This window comes from Miniopterus schreibersii (genome assembly GCF_964146895.1).
Source record: "Miniopterus schreibersii genome assembly, chromosome: 10".
NCBI classification, from domain to species: Eukaryota; Metazoa; Chordata; class Mammalia; order Chiroptera; family Miniopteridae; genus Miniopterus; species Miniopterus schreibersii.
Window position 1 is genome coordinate 51,574,028 of NC_138110.1, and position 17,076 is coordinate 51,591,103.

The 17,076-nt window shown below is 46.5% G+C and overlaps 1 protein-coding gene across 2 annotated transcripts in view; it reads right to left on the bottom strand.

Moving 5' to 3' along the window:
• EYA2 (EYA transcriptional coactivator and phosphatase 2) overlaps positions 1–17,076 on the bottom strand; it is a 201,995-nt gene that overhangs the window by 16,592 nt on the left and 168,327 nt on the right. For both annotated transcript variants that reach the window (XM_081149090.1, XM_081149089.1), the window contains exons 10-11: positions 15,078–15,167; positions 2,397–2,455 (exon numbers count right to left, since the gene is read on the bottom strand). In XM_081149090.1, coding sequence (XP_081005216.1) covers positions 2,397–2,455; positions 15,078–15,167 — 149 coding nt within the window. The remainder of the gene's footprint in view (positions 1–2,396; positions 2,456–15,077; positions 15,168–17,076) is intronic.

Genomic DNA, 17,076 nt, shown 5'->3' on the forward strand with positions numbered 1-17,076 from the left:
TCTGTGTGGAGTAGAGAGCAGGCAGGACCTCCCATGGGTGCTCACAGAGATGGTGCCACATGTGCACAGAACTTCCCGGGCCAGCACCCACACCAGACCCACCGTGTGAGCCCCCTGGTTGCTGCTCAGGGATGGCAATGTCCACACAGTGCAGAGGAGAGATGCTACACAGAGCGATGGCAGGCAGGCCCTGAGGTCAGTACTCACGGGACATCTCGGCTCCTGGAATGCTATCTGGATCTAGTTGGTGAAGGTTCCAGGAGTGAAGCTGCCAGCAATAGAAGGGACCCTGGTGGCAGCAGTAAACTTCGGCACAGCCCTCTGGCCAGTGGTCCTGGAGGCTGTGGCACTGACCTGGGTTTTCAGAGGCAGCCAGGGCATGAGCTGTTCACTGAAGCTTCTCCCAGGCTCTCTTCAGATTTATGATGGAGATGCCATCCTTCTTCCTGTTGTAGGTGAACTGCTCCATTTGGAAGCCAAGGTTGGTGCCACCCAACTGGGTTCCTGTTGCAGGGAATCTGAGGACCTCCTCCGTCATTTGCAGGACATCAAAGGATCCAGACATTGTGAGAGTGTGCCTTTAAGTTCCGATGGGAACCCAGAGAAAGGCTGTCTGGCCCTCTCAGGGTGGTGCAAAGGGCTAGATAATTTACTTTTGAGAAAGAACACTGTGAACACAGAGGATACCCTGGAGAGCTGCCTGGATGTTTTGCCAAGAGATGGAGGGCAGAGAGGGCGTCCATAAATCCTGTTGCCCCTACTTACCAGCTGTGTGAGGTTGGGCAGGTTACCTAATCTCTCTGTGCCTCCCACTCCCCAACTGTAAAACGGGACTGATGATAAAAGTGTCTGAAGATGCAATGAATTAATCCATATAAACCATCTGGAACAGGGCATGGTGTAAAATAAGGGTGTTACCAAGGTTCGTTTTCACTGTTAACTGAAGAAAAAAACAACACAAGGGGCATCTGATGCTTGGTGCCTAGCACATAGTAGGTACCCAATAAATATTTCTTGAATGATGAAGTGGGAAACTTGTTTTTTAAGGGGAAAAACACCCTTAGATTGTGAATTCTTGGCATGAAGAACCAAACAGCTCAGCATGAGACAGGGCTCAAAGGAATATTGCTTTAAATTCCAAGCCAGCTACAGGGGAAACTTAAAAAAACCGAACTGCGGTTGCTCGTTGCCTTGAAAGGGAGAGGGGTTCCCAGCGATGACTTCATGGAAAGGGCACAGTTAACCTTGATCTAGGGTTTATTTACTCCATAAATTGAGATGTCTGGGCTGGCACAGGAGCCTTGCTCCTTGCCAGTCCTGATGGCAAAGGGATTCTCTGGATGGCTAATTAAAACGAAGCAGCTGCCTCCCCACCTATCACTTCTGATTGTGCTGGGCTTTGAAAAGACTTGCAGGGCTCAGTAACAGAAACTGATTTCTTTTTCTGGACTCATTGGAAGATACACACCTAGGAAGCGAATACTAAGCGAAGTTACGGCTGGCCCCATAAGCAAAACATAATTTGGTCTAATAATATTTTTGATGGGCCAAGAGGCGTTGAATTGTGATAATTCTGGATAAGCACAGATTAACTATGGTTCATTTTTATAGTTTCCCCAGGGGCAGATTTGGAACATTCTAGCTACATTCTCCTGAAAGCTGTCTCGTTCTAAGCGGCTGGGTACCTGATTTCTGGAATCCATGTCCTAGGAGTGTTTTTCCCTAGAAACCAGATAGACATACCACTTATTCACTCAATAAATATATATTTTTTGCTTATCAACTGTATTAACTTTTCTATTAAATAATATATGTTTGCTAAAGAATGCAATCAAACTTTTGAAGAATGTACCAAACTCTTATCAGGAGTGGTTGAATTAAAAAAAAATAAATGTTTTTATTGATTTTTTTAGAGAGAGAGAGGAAGGGAGAGGGAGAGAGAGAAACATCACGAGAGAGAACCATCGACTGGCTGCCTCCTGCACGCCCTCTACGGGGATCAAGCTTAGAACCTGGGTGTGCGCCCTGACTGGGAATGGAACTGGCAACTTCTAGGTGCATGGGATGACGCTTGACCGACCAATTGAGCCACACTGGCCAGAGCTGAATTTTTTATAGTAAGCATGTATTAGTTTAGTAAACAGGAAAGAGATAAACATAAGTAGGGTCACAGAGAATTTGTGGAAATCTCAGCCTCAGTGACTTCAGGGGATGTGGAAGAGGCTGCAAGGTGGGGCCATGATTTCTGGCCTCAGAGAAACACAAGTCCCAGCTGTGCTGGAGGCAGGTGTGTCTTGTCTTGAAAACCAGCCCGCCCCTCCTCTCTGCTTCCTAGTGAAAGGCCAGTCAGATAACCAATCCAGAGGGGCATACTTGGCTTCCCCACCCATTCCTACCTTAAATCTTGGCCATTGTCATCGGATGAGACATCATCGACGTGGATCTGGTCACAATCCTATGGAGAATTTGGCAAGAAGAGAAAAAGGGAGAAATGTGACTGGTTAGTCTGATGCCGCCTTTAAGAGTTGGTTTCATAAGTGATGGGTAGAATGAGCACTGGACTGGGAGTCAGAGCCCTGAGTTCTAGTCTGAGCTTTGCCACTCAAGGTCGATGACCTTGGGTGAAGTATCATCCCCCCTTTTATCTTTGGTTTCCTTATAAACAAATGGGTTGAGTATAAGAGCGGGGTGACCATATAATTTACCATGCAAACCAAGATAGTTTTGCAAGTAAAAGGGGCTGCTATTAATGTTACATTAGGACAGGCACACAATGGGACCACTCCCTCCACGCCCAGGTACACCGAAACATACGGTGGAAACCTATGCCTTGTTCCAGGTGTTTTCTCTGCCTAAAATGCTCTTCCACCTTCACCTGCTTAGTGAACCTTGTATTTTCCTAGCATTAGCTTTTGGATGTATCCCCTTTCCAAGTCCCCCTCTGTGTCCCATGATCTGTGATCATCATTTATTGAGCACTATGTGCCAGGCACCATCCCATGGGTTTGCCATTCAATGAACACCAGTGACAGCTTGCTGCTTGCCACCACCCATAAGTCTCTCAGTTCCCTTTGGGGAAACACCTCATCACATGTGGGTTAAGATCACAGGGAGAGGGACAACGAAGGTGGGCACATAATCCAGGCTCAATCAATCAGAGGGCCCTGGCACCTCTCTGGTCAAAATGAATGCTTCAGGGAGAGCACGCGGTCCAAGCTGGACCAATGGGAACCAGCCCTGGGACTCTGGCTGGGACTTCTGGGAAAGAGGGATGACATTGTTTGATCCCCTGGATCCAGCCATAACTAAAACCAGGCCACCCTGACAGTGGTTGGCTGAATAAAGGTCCCCCAAAGGTGTCCAAGTCCTAATCCCTGGAAACTTATATGGCAAAAGGGACTTGGCAGATATGATTAAGTTAAAGATCTTGAGGTGGGGAGATTATCCTGGATTCTCCAGGTGGCCCCAAATGTAATCACAAGGGTCCTATAAACAAGAGGGAAAGGGATATTTGACGACAGAGAGGATAAGGAATTGGAGTGATACGCTTTGAAGATGGAGAGGATGCCAGAAGCCAAGAAATACAAGAAGAAGCTGAAGAGGCAAAGGACAGATTTCCCCTCAGGGCCTCCAGGAGAAACCACCCCGCCGACACCTGTAGCCCAGTGGAACGGAGTTTGGACTTCTGGCCTCCAGAACTGTAAGAGAATACCTTCGTGTTGTTTTAAGCCACTAAGTGTGTGGTAATTTGTTACAGCAGCCACAGGAAACTGATACCTTTTCAGCTTTAGCTAGAGGGCTTGGATTTCTGTCACTTTGCAACCAGGAGTTAAGAGTGATGCTACACACCCCACAGAAGCTACAAGCAACACACACCAATCCTGTCAACTCCACCTCCATCAAAGAGCACATCTGGATGTGCTGACGTGGCAAAATCTGTGAGTGCGCTGTGCCGGCCGTTAGAGCGCAGGCTCTGGAGTCTGACGGCCTGGGTTTGGATCCTGGATCCAACCACTTGCCAGCTGTGTGACGTTGCTCAAATGACATAACCACCTGAACCTCAGACGTTGGGCTGGTACCTAGAGATAACGATGGAACCCTTCTCACAGGGTTGACGTGAGAAAAAGTGAGATGCTGGCACACAGTAGGTGCTACATAAATGTGAGTTATTGCAAAGAACATGGTGGATGCTAAATGGCAACCCCAGTTGAGAAACTCTTTGGAGAGTGCTGGAAAAAACTGGGGGGAGGGGCAGTAAGGGACCCCTCCTGAGCCAGCAGATAACTGACTTACACTAAACCTCTTATGCTCCTTATTTCATATTTCCTTTCTTTCCATGTACAGGAGTCTAACTGATACTTGGTGGCCTCAGATGTAATTTATTCTCCCCTCCCCAAAGTAGCTGAGCTCTTTGGTACACCCCAAATTTAAAAAAAATCTTACAGTCACATTAATATTGTAGCCATTAGCCACATGTGGTTATCTATAGTTATACTTAAATTAATTAAAATGAAATAAACTTCAAAATTCAGTTCTTTAATCTGATTCCCCCCTGCCCTTAATCTGATTTCAAGGGCTCAATAACCACATGTAGCCAGTGGCTACCGTACAGGATGGTGCATGTATTTCCATTGTCACAGAAAAGTCTATTGGGATATTGAGGGATAGAGGAACTAGGCTGACACAGTCTCTTCTATGCTGGTAAGTTCTATTAGGAAAGCTGGCCTGGAGACATAGCTTATTTAGCCACAGTGGGCTTAACATTTTTTTTTTTTTTAAACCATACCCAGTGTGTAAACGCAGGGAGTCCCCCTCCCCCCGCCCGATTTTCAGCTACTTTGAGAATTCACACGGCCTGGCAATGTAGGGCTTGGATTCCTATATCCCGACAATTGAATGCAGGGACATCCACTTCCAGTTCCCCTGTGTCTCCTGGGTTTTCTTCACTTTACATCACCTGGTCACTTGGCCCCTGTGGGCATTCGAGTTTGGGACCCACAGCCATCTGCCAGAGATGCAAGGATCTCAGGGACAGCGCTCCCGACATGTTAATGAAAACTGTATTTAAAAGCCAACACGGACTTCACAGACCCAGCACAGAGAAAACGAAATGAATAGCAGATTCCACCTAGTCCATTGCTTTGCCTGAAATTGGAAAAACACTTCCCTATGCCCTCCAGTCCTTGGCTGAAGCTCAAAAGCTGCTCTGGGGGTCACACAGGCCCGGGCCCCCCTGGGCAGGGCTCCCTGCTCTTTCCCTGATGTCAGGGGAAAGGTATGTGGGAGGCTCTGGTTTTCTCATTTGCAAGGGGATTGTTGGGGGCGCTAAAGTGTGACAACAGTGGCGATCACATTTCGGACTTGGTAAAATACCATGACGCTCAGCGAGACACTACCTCATACTCCACCAGCTGACCTGGATTGAGTTACCTGCCGAGCTGGCAATGAGGGCAGGGGGACAATGCTGAGGACGTAAGGACGGTGCTGAGCCCCCGGGGAAGCGGATCCTAAGCCTCCCAACTCTTTGGCATAGAGGACTGGTCTCTAAGGCACGGAATATTGGCTTTTCACAGCCCAGGGTGCTAATGGCCTCCCTGGGTCAAAGTGTGATGATCTTGGGGGCTCTGAGCAGAACCAGCTGGCAAAGACAGACGAAGGGTCCCATGAGACATGGGTGAGGCACAGTGCAATCCTGGCCTCAAAGAATTCACACTTTCTGACTCAGAGAGATACTCTCCAAGAGCCTGTGCAAGGATGTCCATCACCCCAATGAGAAACTGGAAAACACCTTAAGTTCCCACAACTGGATCACAGCTAAATGAAATATGGTCCATCCATTCAGTGGAATCCTACCCAGCAGTTCAGAAGAATAAGTAGATTTTCATGTTAGCACATGGAACTATTTCCAAGACACCCTACAGCGTGAAAAAAGCAAGCGCAGAATGTAACTGAGCTACGGAACAGGACCTACCGCAGAGGGTGTCGCAAGGATTCAATGAACCATACAGGTAAAGCACTTTGCAAAGGGCCTCTCTCACAGAAAATGCCACACACACATTTGGCATTATTGCTGTTATTAGCAATAATTGCTAATTATTGCTATTATTACTTTTTTGCATTCTATAGGCCCAAACTCTGTGCCTGGGACAGTCATGGTCAAATTAAATCGAGTTCACCATTGAGAGAGGCTCATGGATGGTCAGCCTGCTGATGAGGCCATTTAGAAGCAAAGCAGGAAACTGAGTCCTCAGCTCAAACTCTAGGCCGAGGTCTGGATGCTCTGCATTCGTGCATCTCAGGGAACCAGGCAGATGAGGACTGGGGCAGACACATTCAGGTCCACATGTCCTGGGCAGTACTATTGGCGTTCAAATGCCCCTCCCCGGGTTCCAGTCCCTGCCATTTTCTAGGTGTGTGATCTTGGGCGACTTGCTTAATACACTTGAATCTTCAGTTATTGTTGTTTTTTAAATAAACTCTTATTTTTAGAATAGTTTTAGATTTACAGAAAAGCTGTAAATATAGTAGAGAGAATTCCCACATATCCAAGCCCAGTTATCCTCATTGTTAACATCTTATATTAGTATAGGAAATTTGTCACAACTAATAAATAAATATTACTATGTTATTATTAATTAATGTCAGTTCTTTACCCTTCATTTTCCCACTAATGTCTTTTTTTCTCTTCTAGGATCCCACCCAGGGAACCCCATTACATTTAGTTATCTTGTCTCTTAACATTCCACTGAGTTGTGATAGTTTCTCAGACTTTTCCCTTGGGTTTGATGACAATTTAAATGAGTATTAGTCAGGCATTTTGTAGAATGTCTCTCAACTGGGATTTGTCTGTTTTTCTCATGGTTGGACTGGGGTTATGAGTTTTGGGGAGGGAGATCACAGAGGTGAAATGCCATTCTCATCACATCATATCAGGGTACATGCTATAGACATGACTTCTTTGTTGATGTTGGCCTTGACCACCTGGCTCAGTAGTGTTCGTCAGGTTTCTCCGCTGTAAAACTATTCTCCCCACCTTTCCACATTATACTCTTTGGAAGGAAGTCACTATGCAAAGCTCACAATTAAGCGTGGAGTATCTAAATAAATTATTTAGAGTTTTTCTGTAGGGAAGATATGTCTATTTTCTCCCACCATGTTTATTGTGTGTCTTTCCTGCTCCAGCCCTAGAATCAGCCATTTCTTCAAGGAGCCCTGGTTCCTTTTACTGGAAAATGGTATTAGCAACCAAGATCTGGGCGGTAGGTGTTCTTGTTGTTGCAGGAGTGTCATTGCTTCAGGGCCTTCTCTGGCCACAGAACGAGGTCTCCAGTTTTTCTTTTTTTAAAAAAATTATGAAACATGGGGCGCAGGCAGCAAAGCTCAGTTGGTTAGAGCGTTGTCCCAATACACCAAGGTTGTGTGTTCTATCTCTGGTCAGGGCACATACAAAAAGCAACCAATGAATGCATACGTAAGGGGAACAATAAATCAATGTTTCTCTCTCTCTCCCTCTCTCAAATCAATAAATGAAAATTTAGAATTATGAAACAGGGTGAATGCATCCACTTGCAGTTGTGTTATGAGGCATGTGGCAGGCCTACTAAATGGTCCCAGTTATGGTCCAGACCCGTCTTTCACCAGGGGTCTGAAACTGAGCTCAGACAGGGCCCAAGTGGAATTACATACAGAGTCACTGGGCACCAGTGAATTTATCTGAGGGATTGCAAGGATGTCCCACTTTTTAGCAGCAATGACACTGGTTTATCTATTGGTCATTCGCTCAAAGTCCAGATTTAGTTTCAGGGTGACACTGGTCATATAAAATGCGTGGAAGAGTAGCTGATTTTTTTCTTTGCTTCGTAGTTTGTGCAGGATGAGATTTATTCTTTCCTTCAGTGTTTGGTGGAACTCATGTTTAAAACTAGCTGGGCCTGGTGCCTTTTTTGGGGATCACATCCTTAACTATCATTTCAATTCCTCATAGTCACTGGTTTAATTTATTTATTTTTAAATTCCCCCTTGGGTTAATTATGGTAATTTATATCTTCCTGAAAAGTGTCTACTCATCTAGGTCTTCAAATTAATTGTTATAATATTGTACAGGGTATTTTCATAGTTAAAGAAAAAGGAGTCTCCCCTGAATCTGTAGTCATGTCCACCCTTTCACTACTCTGAATATTGTTTATCGATCTCTTCTTTTCCTTCTTCCCTTTCTCTATTTTTTCTTGTTTGTGCTTGCCAAAGGCTTAATGACCTTCACAGTCTTTTCCATGACCAGTTCTTAATAGTTTTCCTAGAAATGTAATTTAAGGCTGGACGTGTCTGTCTGGACCATCCTTCACCTGCATCCCACAAGTTTTGATACTTAGTATGCTCAGTGTTGCTCATTTCTGAACAGTAAGTTCAGTGACTAATATTTATCAAACAAAACCCATTCTGATTAAGCTGGTGACAGCCAGGGTTTCCCCAACCTGCCCTCCTGTGGTCCGATCCCATTACTTTTTGTCCTTGGCTGCTGGAGACACGACTGCAGAAAGGAAATTGTTGACAAATTTGCTTGAGAAAAATGACTCTTGCCAGAGCCCCGATGGACTCCCTGGCCACTCCTCCTTTGAGGCAAGTATATTTTTAAGTGAGACCGCTTAATGCTGCTTCTAAACTAGCCAGAGAGGGGCTGCTCCCCGGAGGGAAACCCGGGCCATCTTTCTTGTGTTGTCTAAATGTTTAACTTATCTGAAGAGCATTAAAGAGGCCGTGGGCCGCGCTGCGTTAATGGCCAGTCGGGCAGGACGCCTTGGAGAGCAGCGCGGCGCTGACACAGTGAAATATTACTCCCCCGGCAGCTCCTGCAGGACGAACCGCCTGCCCAGCCTCCAGCCCCTCCGCGGCCCCCGCAGAGCTCCGAGCCCCGGCCAAACGGGGAGCCGCTCCCCCTGCAGCCTGCCCGCCCGCCTGCCGCTCCTGGACGGGACCAGGGGTACCTTCTGCTGGAACCTTTAGGTTAACCTTGTTTCTTACGGAGGATCTTCTTCCACCCACTCTGCTGACCCGTGCGCTCCTTCTCTGCTCCGCAGTGCATCCAAAAACTATCTCCCGCGAACAATAAACGCCTCAGCTTAGAAGTGGGCTTGGCCTGGGATCAAATCTCCACACTAGCTAAGTGCCCTGGGAAAGCGACCTCTTTGGGCCTCAGTTTCCTCAGCTGCAAAACAGAGATTTAAAAAATCTCCCTTGCAGGGTTGTTGTAAGATTTCAGTGGGAAGATGCATGTGTGATGCCTGGCACAGGGTAAGAGCTCAATACAAGTCAGTGCTGGGCAAGTTAACCTCTTGGTGCCTCAGTTTTCCCAGCTATAAAATGGGGGAATACACAGTATTTCCCTTCTGCGGCTGTTGTGAGCTCACTCGATGACCGTGTGCAGGCAGGCCCCTGGGCGAGGGGCGAGCACCCCGTACGTGTCTCTTATTCCCCCCTGGACCCTCCACTCAGCTCCAACCGGTCCTTCTTTCCAGAAATGCCTTCAGATCCTTTGTGCACTGCTTTGCTCGCCTTCAGGGTGGGGAGCGAGGGTGCTGTCTAGGTTCAGTGTGGGGTTGGTTGCTATTCGTGTGACTTTCGTTTTGCATGTACCATGTGAAGGTGCTGTGCTAACTCAGGCGGAGTTCCCCACCTTCCACCCGTCCCCTCCGTTTGCCCGGGAATCTCTCCCCGCCTTGCGTTAGAATTGCTCTTCCTCTTCCAGGCTTCCAGGTGACTCCGTCCCTTCCCGCTCTTTTCCTTTGAACCCACTGTCTACAGTACTGTATGAGTCTAGGTGTCCTGTTGGGAATCTTCTTCCATAAGCCAGATGGCAGTGATTTTCCCCGGGAGAGGCAGTGTAGCAGGTGGATAAATCAAGACTGCGGAGCCGGGCCTCGTGGGTCTGAATATTGTCACTGCCAGCTGTGTGACTTTGGGCTGCTTACTTAACCTCTCTGTGCCTCAGTTTCTTCACTTGTAAAATGGGTGTTATGGACTGAATGTTTGTGGGCCCTCCTCCATTCATATGTTGAAGCTCTAACCCCTCAGTGTGACTGTATTTGGAGATGGGCCCTCTAAGGAAGTAATTATGGTTAAATGAGGTCATAATGGTGGGACCCTGACCTAATAGGATTAGTGTTCTTGTAAGAAGAGACGCCAGAGCTCGCTCTCTCCCCCTCTATCTGCACAGGTACTGAGGAAAGGCCATGTGGGGACATAGTGAGAAAGTGACCTTCTACAAACCCGAAAACCAAATTTGCAGGCACCTCAATCTGGGACTTTTAGCCCCCAGAACTGTAAGAAAATTAGTTTGTTGTTTATGAATCCAGTCTGTGGTCATTTTGTTATGATAGCCCGAGCAGATTAATACAATGGGGATACTAATGGTGGGGATTAAGTGAGTTAATATATTTAACTGCTCAGAACACCTAGTAAGTGCTCAGTAAATATCAACTATGATTACTGTTATCACCATCATTACTGAAAATACAGTTCATATCTTACAGATTAAAACTCCAAAATTGCACTGACAGAACTTTCTACAATGATATAAGTGCTCTGTTCTGTCCAATATAATAACCACCAGCCACACTGGCTATTTATATTAAAATTAGTTAAAATGAAATACAATTAAAAATTCAGTACCTCAGTTACACTAGCCATATTTCAAGAGCTCAGTGACCACATGTGACTAGTGGCTACTGCACTGGACAGTGCAGACTAGAACATTTACATCATTGTAGAGAACTCTATTGGCCGGCACTGCTCTAAAGCATTGGCTTTCAAATGGTTTTGACTGTGACCTTCAGTAAGAAATACATTTTCTATCACATGAAGACTTACATGACTAAAACATAATTTCTACTGCTGAAATAATTTTTAAAGCAATATTCACCAGTACTATTTGTGGTATACCCTATATTCTATTTTATCCATTACTCTTTAATTATTTAAGATATCATGCTGGTCTTGACCCTTTATGTGGGTCATGGTTTGTTCTACTGCAGTGCTGATATTAAATTATTGTAAAATAGGAGGTTCAGCAAGCTAGTTATATTCCTCTAACTTGTAGTAGAATAAATATCTAACAATGTAAATTAAACAATTTGCCCCTCTACCATAAACTCCTCCCCCCCCCCGCCCCCACCTTGCATAGTCCCTGTGGCACCTGTAGCCCTGGTGGAAAGGCCCATTTATTGGGCATGTAAAGTGTGCCAGGCTCTGGGCCGACTGCTCTCATCCATCTCCTATCATTATCAGAACCCTGGAAGGTAGGGGCTTTTCTTCTAACCATGTAACAGATGAGGAAACTGAAGCTCAAGGAGAGAGGGCCAGTTGCCCAGGTCACAGCCTGGAGATAGGGGAACCAGGACTCAAAGGCAGATTGTACTGAAGCTGAACGTGGCAACTACCTTGTCTTTGACCAGCCCTTAAGCCTCACAGACTTCTCCTGAGTGCTCCTGGGAGTCTGGGAACCACTGATCTAACGCAGATACCTGCTTCCACCCTTGCCGCCTTTGGCCTGTTCTCCACCCGGAAGCCAGAGGGAGCCGCTAAACCATAAATCAGATCATATCACTGCCCTGCTCAAAACCCTCCAGTATCTTCTTGTCACCCTTAGAATATTACCCAAAGCCTAACGATGGCACAAAGGCCCCATGGGATCTGCCCTCTAACCCCCACTGACCACCACAGTCCTTCCTGCTCCTTCTGCTCCAGCTGCCATGTTCGTGTAACCTACCCCAGGGCCTTTGCACTGCTGTTCTCTCTGCCTGACACACTCTTCACCCAGATTCTCACCCCTTTCACCTCTCTGCTCAGATGTCAAAGAAACCTTACCTGGTTAAGGCAAGTAAAATAACAGCCTGTGTAACCATCTCCTCCATCCCTCTGCTGGTCTCCCTTTGGAGCACTCATCTGATATTATATATTCAGTTGTTTATGGTCCGCTTCCCCAACTGGAAGGTCAATGCCTTGAGGGCAGGGATCTTGCTGTGTTTTGTTTGCCACTGAATCCACAGCAGTTAGAGTAGGGCCTGGCCGAGAGAGGGTGAGTTCTCAGTAAACGGCTGCTGCACTCGAGAGCTGACCTTTTATTTACAGGTGGATGACAGGCTCAGAGCAGAAAGGGTCTGACTTTGTTCCCTAAACCCAACCATCCCGCAGGCATCAGGCCTCTTCCCAATCCCAGCAGCCTCTCTGGAAGCCACAGGAGGCTGCCTTTAGATTTCCACAGGGCTCCCTGCACCATAAGCAGTATGTTTCCACTTGTGTGAGTCTTAACTTCTCCACCGTGTAACATGGCTTCAATCCTGCTGAGGTGCCCTGGGGGCTTCTGGCACTGGGGACCTTTTTGAAAAAAATTAGAGAATGAAACAAACTGGCTTCCCCGAGTAGCTCCAGCTGGTAATTAAGATCTTTCTCCAAGAGGTGCAACTTTGACTTCGGGCCAACGAGGAACAGCAGAGGGGACAAGACACTGGAAGCATCGCTTAAAACACACACCAACCCCGCAAAACACCTGCTCTGAGCCTCAGATTCAACCAAGATTGACAAAGCACCTACTGTGTGTCTGGCATTTTTATTGCACAGGAGCTTCAGACTCGTGTATCTGCCTGTTGATCTGGCATCTTCACTGGGGTGTCCCAGACATCTCAAACCCCAGGTGCCCTCAACAGAACGATGGATTTCCCCCACTGCATGCCCACGTCTTTCCTGTTTTGTCCACCTCAAAGAATGGCACCATCTCCCTGGTCGGACCAAGCCCAGGAGTCCCCCTTGACTCCTCTCTCTCTCGTCCCCACATCCAGCCCATCAGCAAGTCCTCTGGGCTTTCCTTTACCTCCATCCCAGAGCCCACATCTTCCCACCTCGAATCAACCCATCTCTCTTCTTTTGCTTGGACAACTGCAGTGATCTCCTGCTGGTCTCTCTGCCTCCACCTTTCCCCTCCTTTGCTCATTCTCCACGCAGCCACCAGAGTGGTCTTTTAAAAACACAAATAAGGCTGTGTGTGCGCCCCAGCCCTGTGGTTGTCCACAGTATGTAAATAAACTCTGATGTCTGTGACCATATCAGGCCCACGCCTCCCTCTCCAGGCATCATCTATGCCAGCCAACGCTGCGCTCCCTCATTCACTGCTTTCATGTGGCCTTCTCTCTGATTCTACATCATTTCACACTTGCGCTCACCTCAGGGCCTTTGCACTTGCTGATCCCACCTCCCTAGATCTCCACCCTGCTGGCTCCTGTTATCATTCAGGCCTTGGTTCAAGTGTCACCTCTTCCAGAGGCCCCCTTGAGAACACTGGCCCCCATCCGACCCCCTCTCACCCATCGCTCACTATCACATCTCATTGTTGTATTTTTTTCACATCCATTTCATTACCACAAACTCTCTTGTTTATGGGTTTGTTTGGTTGTTTACTGCCTGGGCCTGGGAAATTTTGGGTCAATCAGACAGACATGGTCCCTGCTCTCATGAACTGGCATTCTAAGGAGGAGACAGGGAAAAGCTAAAGCTACTTTTCCACTAAAAGGGCCAATAACTTCCATTTTTTTGATAAAGCGAGTTGGGTCTCGCTATTTGCAACCAGCTGTGCCTTTTACTATGTTGGGCTCCATAAGTACTTGCTGAGTTCAACTGCCACGTTTATTTTGTTTTGCTCTATTTTACTCTTAATTTCTCTCCCTCCCTCCCTCTCCCTCTCTCTCTCCCTCCACCTCTCTTCCCCCTGGACCTGAGAGGTCATTGTAAAAGAAGCCCGCACGCTGCCTCTGGCTAAAGAGGTGGTCCTGGGCCTCCATGCTACTGGTATTCTCTTTCTTCGTCAGCAAGTTTCTACCTCTCTCCTCTCTGGGAAACAGAGGGCGGGCAGAGAGCGATTCCTTTTCACAGGTAGGAGGCCCAAGCGGCTTGCCCAGAGCACAGGACCGATGCTTTCAGCGAGGCTTTGCCCCTCTGGGAGCGCGGGCTGCAGGCTGGAAAGGAAAACCTGTACCTTTTCTGATGATGAGCAATAGTAAACGCTCTGGGCTGGTCAGGATGGATATGGAATTCACGGCCTTCATATTTCTACTTCATAGTTTAGTCTCCAGTGATTTCCCAGATTCTGGGGACAAATTCCTACTAGGGTAAGTAGGCCTGTTCTTTCACAAATGATTTTATTTTATTTTAGGTTGCCTTTATTTTTCAATCTGGTAAACCAAGAATGAGAATATAAATTATAAAGTGAGAAGCTCCCTATATTACTCCTTGTATCAGCCAAAAAACCCTTCTTCACCTTGGAGAAAGCTGCTTGCTCTTTCATCAGAGGTAAGTAATGCATATTTCCCTCTTTGCTTTGGCTATCAGGAAGCTCAGGGATTAACTGAATTTAACTTCAGTAGTTAGCTTGAGCCGAATTTTTTTGGTACAACCCCTTACCCTAGCTTTCTATTCCTTTGCTTTAGTAGCTCCATTAAAATATGTTTTCCACTTGAAATTATGTCCAAATCTTTTTGACAGGCTGTGTATAAACAAATGAATTGAATTTATTTCTGAAGCTCCTTTCCCCCTGTTTACTATCTCCCTTGACGTTTGCTTAGGGGCACAGAAGCAGATACTTTAAATAAGCATAGTCCCTCTGCTCACTTGCTCTCTGTAAAACATGTTTTCAGGGGAATGTAAATTGTTTTTAAAAGCTTCCATCCTGGCCCACTACTAATTATTACTGACCCAGGAGGATGGGTACTAATTTGCCTTAATCAACTTATTAAATAGCAAATTTCAGGAGGAAGCAACTACACAGCCTTTATTGGATTAGTAGCACCGCCAGTGGACATCACCGCTACAGCACAGAGAAAGGCCCAGGGAAGCTGGGGAGATAACCCGGTCAAGTGTGTTTTCAATAAACTGTCGCTGGCCATAGTTTCGTGCCTTCTTGGGGGTTGCTAGCACACATTTCTAGCCCCCAAAGGAAAAAGAGGGGATAAAAAGAAAAGGAAGCATCTCTTGCCCCAAACCAGATGCAGGTGGCTAAATACAGCGAATAGGAAATGAAACAAGCAACTCCAAACCTCCAGGTCATTGAAGAAGAGGTGCGTGTCTGCGAGGTTGAAGATCATTTCTTCCATCATCAGCCCGATGCGCACGGACGTCGTGGTGTCCTGCAGAAGGAAGAGGGGAGGGTCACGTGTGAGTGAGCCTTGTCATCGCAGCCTCCCACGTGGCCCAAGTGGTGCCTCCGTGTGGGGTCAGGATGCTAGTGTACAACTCCTGAGATTTCCCTTCTAGTTTTTCATCACTTATATTTACCATCTTTAGTATTTCAAACTTCCCCAAGTGCCCCTGGAATTGCAACTGTGTGCAGTGTTGCAAGGACCAGAAGTGGCTCTAGTAAGGAGGGCCTCTTGGAAATGTGTGTCTTCACGGAGGCCCGAGAGATTTAGGGGAGAGCAATATCAACTATGTATAAGCGACTAGAGAGCTGGATGCTGGCTCTCTCTTTATAACAGTCTCTCTGTGGAGGCTGCCTTACTCCTCCTGGTGTTTTAAATGTCACTGGTATCTAATGATAGAGATTCATTATAAAAACAAACACACAAACAAAACCCACTATGGTGCATCCATACCAGGGAAAACAAGGCAGCCATTAAAAAAAATGAAGTTGAGCTAGTGCTACTGACATGAAGCTGTCATGAAGAAATACACTACTAAGTAACAAAAGCTAGTTGTATCCCAGTATCACGTGGGAAGCACACTGGGCAATCAAACAGTCCATTCTCTCTCTTTTCTATACACATGGCGTGTAGATTGCATCACTCTTTACCCATATTTGGGGGTCCCTTTCTGAAGAGATTCTCCCTGTAGGAGGGTGAGGTCTACCAGGGGTTGGCAAACTAAATCTCACCTGTTGCCTGTTTTTGTGTGGCTCACGAGCTAAGAATGATTTCTGCATTTTTTGACAGTGTTTGTCTGCTTTTGTGCTTTGAAGGCAGAGGAGAGTAGTTGCAACAGAGACCCAAGATGTTTACTATCTGGCCATTCCCAGTCTGCTGGCCCTGACACAGACCCTCCTTGAACTCTGGTGTGACCATATGACTTGCTTTCGCCAATGATACATGAGCAGAACTAATGTTCCGCTCCTGGTCAGAAGCTTTAAGAGTCAGTGTGCATAGTTCACTATGCTCTCTCTGTTTCCACTTCACAAGACGAAGTGCTCCAGATAAAAGCTACCCTGACACCCTGAGTTCCAAAGTAAAGATGATGTGTGTTGGGGCTGCAACAGCCACAATGGACCTGTACCATAAATGAGAGGTTGAGATTTGGGGGATGTTTGTTACTGTAGCATAACCTCACCTATCCCAGCTGGTACACATGGAAAATATGCAGCATAAGGTTTCTCAACCCTGGCCGTACACTGTAATGATGTGAGGAGCATTTAAAAATCCTGAGGCTCAGGTTGAACCCCACACCTGTAAAATCAGAATTGCTGAGGGTGGGGTCCGGGCATCAGGAATGTTTAAAGCTCCCCCACATGATTTTAATGTGCAGCCAAGGTTAAGAACCACTGGTCTAAAAGGATATACAACACTTAGTAATATTCCTGATTAATATCTATTATGTGTTTTCTTTGTGCCACTTTATAAGTATTAACATTTAATTCAGACAGAGCTCTCTGAGGTGAGCACTATTATTTCTCCATTTTATAGATGAGAAAACTGAGGCTCATAAAGGTTAGGTAACCTGCTCAAAGCCACACAGCTGGGAAGTGTTGGGATCTGAACCCAGGAAATCTGGTTCTAGAGCAGCACTGCTTTTGAGGAGGTCTTGGAGGGGGTCAGGGCTGGGGGCGCAAAGGGGACCGTGTACTGTCCCTCTGTATCCCTCCCTTCCTGTTTGAATTTTTTTTTTTAACTTCTATTATAAAAATAAATAATTAATGACATCAACCCTTCTTGACCCTTTAAAAAAAAAAGGGAAAAAAGTATAGCCGGTGATCTCAGCTTCACACACACAACTGTGAAGAATGAAGCCCAGGATCGCAGCCATTAGGAGAAACACCTCATCAGGGCC